Genomic DNA, 5,436 nt, shown 5'->3' on the forward strand with positions numbered 1-5,436 from the left:
AAAAAAAAAAAAAAATTCTACAGTTCTAGTCTTCTAATTCAGTTAAGACAGAGAAGAGGGCATAAGAGGAAACACTTCTGACCTCAGTCCTGTCTCCTACCTGAATGTTGAGCTCTCCCACTTCCAAAGGGTCACAGCCGAGATTAAAAGCCAATGTGGCAGGCACGAGCGCCAGTCCGTCAGCCAGGTGCTCTCTTAGCTGCCCAGAGCCAGGTCCCAGCCTCTCAGAGAGGTCCCAGGGAGGTTCTAGGACCTGCACTGTGACCAAGTGTGGCTGGGAAGTATTTGATGGCTCCCCGGCCCGGGCCACCCATACCCATTCTCCCTGGAAGAGGCCGAGGCCACGAAGACAACTCCGGCTCACTCCCAGTGAATCTCCAGTTCCTCCTAGAACTCCTTGGAGTCGCCGGACTGTGCCAGAAACCGCAAATGAGGACACCATGGGTGGAGGTGGGGGCCGGCTGCGGTCCCCACTCTCCGAGCACTGTCTGGTCCGCACGCGTAGCTCAGTCACAGCCAGCCGAGTTCCTGGGCCCAGCAGCCCTTGCAACGCCGGCCGCGTCTCCAGGACCCGCGGTCCAGGCACTGGCAGGGCCTCTCCGCGCCTCACCAGCAGCTGTCCGACTCGCTGTCCGAGCGCGGGCCCCGGCGAGGTGCCAAGGAGCGCCCAGCCCAGCGCCGGGGGGCGCCGCACTGGCCGCGCCCGTACCCGCGCACCGGAACCCAGAGCTAGGAGCCGCAGCAGCGCGCGGCTAACCAGCAGCTCCGGGGGCCCGGGACCTTGCTCCTCGGTCCCCGCGCCCGGCCCATCTAGAGCCGCCACTAGCAGCGCTGGCCCTGCTGGACTCTCCCCTGCAGGCCGCAGGGCCAGCACCATGCCCAGCCCCGCCGCCGGCCACGGGCCCCCAGGCGGCAGCAGCACTGCCAACGGGGGCGTCTCGGTCGGAAAAGGTTCCAGAAGCCGCAAGACAGCCAACGCCATGTTGACAGGAGACCAACGAGACAGGTAAAGGAATACCGCTTCCGGAGCCAGCTAGCGGGACTATTCCAAGGAGGGAGCGCCGTTTCCGCTTCCGTCAGTGGAGGTGTGAAGAAAAATGGGAGGAGCGATGGGTGCGACGCGCATGCTTAGAGAGGATGCGCTGCTCCTGGGATTGATCTGGACCGTTCCTCGAAGGCAGTAACCACAATGACTGCGATTGCTTAGCCTTTAAGCATGCGCCCTTTGAACCTGTGTTTACAGGGCTTTGCCTTCTTTTCAATGGGAGTATGGCCTCTCAACTATCTTGCCCAGGAGCATGTACTTACCAGTTTATTGACTGATGTACGAGCAGTCAGTTTGGCCCAGACAGCGGGGCCCAGTGCTGGGATATGGGAGTGGAATGTTTAGGAAGGAGTTGATTCCTGCGTGGAACTCTGACGTTTCCACTATGGAACTATGTGCACTGAGTTTTGAGGGTTGTAGGGAAGATTGCAGGAGGGAGTGGTAGGATTAGAACGCTGTCTCAGACTTGCTGATGGTATAGTGGCTGCTGATTGAATTACTACATGTGATTCATATAAATGGAGTGCTCGGTGCTGTCACACCTGTTCTAGCACATCCTACACAAAACCCACGTTCCAGTGCTTCTTGTCCTGTTCATTGTCGTGTTCGTTCTGCTCCCACCAAGAATCAAAGACAAAGCAGCTTCTCCCTCTCATCTCCTCTTCCCCTCAATTCTTGCAAACTGGAGACTTACCCACTGTTTCTATCCTGGAGGGGGGCAGGGTCTCTGTCATAAGCAGCAAACCAACAGCCTGCTTCATACCTGTGCTGTTACTTAAATTCCATCCTTGTCTCCACCTCCACTGCTCTATACAACACTCAGACAGTTGTAGGCCACATTTCCAATTATTAACAATTACTTTCAGCCGGGCAAGGTGGCTTACGCCTGTAATCCTAGCACTCTGAGAGGCCAAGGCAGGTGGATGGCCTGAACTCAGGAGTTTGAGACCAGCCTGAGCAAGAGAGAAGCCCCATCTTTACCAAAAATAGAAAACTTAGCCAGATGTTGTGGCAGGTGCTCTGTAGTTCCAGCTACCAGGGAGGCTGAGGCAGGAGGATCTCTTGAGCCCAGGAGTTTGAGGTTGCTGTGAGCTAGGCTGATGCTATGGCACTCCAGCCTAGGCAACAGAGTGAGATTCTGTCTCAAAACAAAACAATGAATTATTTTCGTTTACAATCAATGGACTGGATGGTGGCACTCTCCTCTTTCTGGACTCTGCATTCTCTTCCAGCTACTGCCCACCTTTCTCCTTTCCTTCACAGCTGTGTCTTAAGGCGATCTCTTATGTTGTGTGTTATAGATCCCTGAAAAATTTGCAAGTGAAGTGTCTACCAGTTGAATGTTAGATTTACAGGGCAGTGCCTGTGGCTCAAAGGAATAGGGCAATGGCCCCATATGCTGGAGGTGATGGGTTCAAACCCAGTCCCAGCCAAAAACTGCAAAATAAAATAAAATGAGATTTACATACTTTAAGGTATTTCTTTTTTTTTCTTTCTTTCTTTCTTTTTTTTTAGAGAGACAAGATTTCACTATATCCAGGCAGGATGTGAACTCCTGGCTCAGGTGATCCTCTCATCCTGGGCTCTGAGTAGTTGGGACTACAGGAGTGAAAATGCACACCTGGTTCTGTGGCATGGTACTTCTATTCTCAGAAAGACAGGAAATATTTGAGTTTTTTGTTTTTGTTTTTGTTTTTAATTTCTTTCTTTCTGAGTCTCACTATGTTGCCCTGGGTAGAGTGTCATGGCATCACAGCTCACAGCAACATCAAATTCTAGGGTTTAAGAGATCCTCTTGCTTTAGCCTCCCAAGTAGCTGGGACTATAGGCAGCTGCCACAATGCCCGGCTATTTTTTGGTTGCAGTTGCCATTGTTGTTTAGCAGGCCTGGGCCAGGCTCGAACCTGCCACCTTTGCTGTATGTGGCCGGCGCTCTACTCACTGAGCTACAGGCGCCAAGCCAGTTTTTTGGGGGTTTTTTTTGAGGCAGAGTTTCACTTTGTTATCCTTGGTAGAGTGCTGTGGTGTCCTGCTCACAGCAACCTCAAACTCTTGGGCTCAAGCGATTCTCTTGCCTCCATATCCCAAGTAGTTGATATTGCAGGCGCCCACCACAACACCCATCTATTTTTAGAGATGAGGTCTCTTGCTCAGGCTGGTCTCAAACATGTGCTCAGGCAATCCACCCACCTTGGCCTCCTGAGTGTTGGGATTATAGGTGTGAGCCACCATGCCCAGCTGACAGGAAAATATTTTTTTTTTTTTTTTTTTTGAGACGGAGCCTCAAGCTATCCCCCTGGGTAGAGTGCCATGGCATCACAGCTCATAGCAACCTCCAACTCCTGGGCTCAAGCGAGTCTCCTGCCTCCGCCTCCCAAGTAGCTGGGACCACAGGCGCCCGCCACAACGCCTGGCCATTTTTTGGTTGCAGCCATCATTGTTGTTTGGTGGGCCCGGGCTGGGGATACGAACCCGCCACCTTAGGTGTATGTGGCTGGCGCCTTAGCCGCTTGAGCCACAGGCGCCGAGCCAGGAAAATATTTTTAAATGTCTGATTATAGGCCAGGTGTGGTGGCTCACACTTTGTAATCCCAGCATTCTGGGAGGCCAAGGCAGGTAGGTTACTTGAGTTCAAGAGTTCAAGACCAACCTGAGCAAGAGTGAGACTCTATCTCTACGAAAAATAGAAAACTGGCCAGATGTGATGGAGAACACCTGTAGTCCCAGCTACTTAGGAGGCTGAGGCCAGAGGATCACTTGAGCCCAAGAGTTGAGGTTGTTGTGAGCTATTACACCAGGGCATTCTACCCAGGGTGACAGAGTGAGACCGTCTCAAAAACAAACAAACAAGAAACAAAACAGTTTTTTCTCTTCCGGTCTTAGGCACTAAGGCAGTTGCGGGTTGTGGTGCAGACATGGCCAAGTCCAAGAACCACACCACACACAACCAGTCCCGGAAGTGGCACAGAAATGGCATCAAGAAGCCCCGATCGCAAAGATATGAATCTCTTAAGGGGGTAGATCCCAAGTTTCTGAGGAACATGCACTTTGCCAAGAAGCACAATAAGAAAGGCCTGAAGAAGATGTAGGCCAACAATGCCAAGGCCGTGAGTGCACGTGCTGAAGCTATTAACGCCCTTGTAAAGCCCAAGGAGGTTAAGACCAAGATTCCAAAGGTGCCAGCTGTAAACTCAGTCGACTTGCCTACATTGCCCACCCCAAGCTTGGGAAGCGTGCTTGTGCACGCATTGCCAAGGGTCTCAGGCTCTGCTGTGCTGGCCAAAGGCCAAGGCCAAGGCCAAGGATCAAACGAAGGCCCAATCTGCTGCTTCATCTGCAGCTCCTGCTTCAGTTCCAGCTCAGGCTCCCAAAGGTGCCCAGGCCCCCACAAAGGTTTCAGAGTAGAGGCATCTGTCTGCCATGAGGACAAAAGGACTGGTGTGACCTCTAGGCTTCTGTCTATATGGGGCTGGGGTCCTTCTGTGCTATTTGTACAAATAAACCTGAGGCAGGAAAAAAAAAGAAACAAAACAAAAACCAGTGTCTGATTGTAGTTCCTGGAATTATCTCCAGTCCTAAATATGAAATTGTCCACTCCTACATCTTTAAAACAGCATGCAAAAATACACCATCTATTGGGTTCACATAGATGAAAGTTCCCATTTGGTGATACTACTATATGTAACTCTATTCCCTGCCTCCCAGAGGGAACAAAGACTGGCTAGATGATGGCATAAGTCCAAAGAGGATATGCTTAGATATGCCTTTATACAGTGGCAGGCAAAACCCTAGGCCTCAGGACTGTGGTGCTTTTGGGAATGGGTAAAGACTTCTGGTATCCTGCCTGGATTGGATCAGCACTCTTTTTTTTTTTTTTGCAGTTTTTGGCCAGGGCTGGATTTGAACCTGCCACCTCTAGCATATGGGGCTGGCACCTTACTCCTTGAGCCACAGGCGCCGCCCTGGATCAGCACTCTTACAGACACAAATAGCCATCTGTAAATAAATGTCCTTTCCTCCCAGAATTTCCCACCACTAAATAATGGTTGGCATGCAGTCCACTTTTGTTGCCTTGAAATCATCAGTAGTCACTGAAAGCCAAATACTACTTTTTTTTTTTTTTAGAGACAGTGTCTCACGTTGTTGCCCTTGGTAGAGTGCTGTTGTATCATAGCTCACAGCAACCTCCAGTTCTTGGGCTTAGCTGATTCTCTTGCCTCAGCCTCTCGAGTAGCTGGGACCACAGGCGCCCACCAGAACGCCCAGCTATTTTCTGTTGCAGTTTGACTGGGGCCGGGTTCAAACCCGCCACCCTCGATATATGGGGCCGGCGCCCTACTCTCTGAGCCACAGGCACTACCTGAAAGCCAAATACTATTTTTTTTTTTTTT

The 5,436-nt window shown here is 51.3% G+C and overlaps 1 protein-coding gene across 4 annotated transcripts in view; it reads right to left on the reverse strand.

Annotated features, from left to right (window-relative positions):
* Positions 1 to 1,092, reverse strand: part of PEX6 (peroxisomal biogenesis factor 6) — an 18,152-nt gene extending 17,060 nt beyond the window's left edge. For all 4 annotated transcript variants that reach the window (XM_023512776.1, XM_003789199.3, XM_023512775.1 and 1 more), the window contains exon 1: positions 101 to 1,092. In XM_023512776.1, the coding sequence (XP_023368544.1) occupies positions 101 to 982 (882 nt within the window). In that variant the 5' untranslated portion in view covers positions 983 to 1,092. The remainder of the gene's footprint in view (positions 1 to 100) is intronic.
* Between the last annotated feature and the right edge of the window lie 4,344 nt (positions 1,093 to 5,436).

The sequence above is a fragment of the Otolemur garnettii genome, unplaced genomic scaffold (genome assembly GCF_000181295.1).
Source record: "Otolemur garnettii isolate 467f Iridium unplaced genomic scaffold, OtoGar3 scaffold00031, whole genome shotgun sequence".
Classification (NCBI taxonomy): domain Eukaryota; kingdom Metazoa; phylum Chordata; class Mammalia; order Primates; family Galagidae; genus Otolemur; species Otolemur garnettii.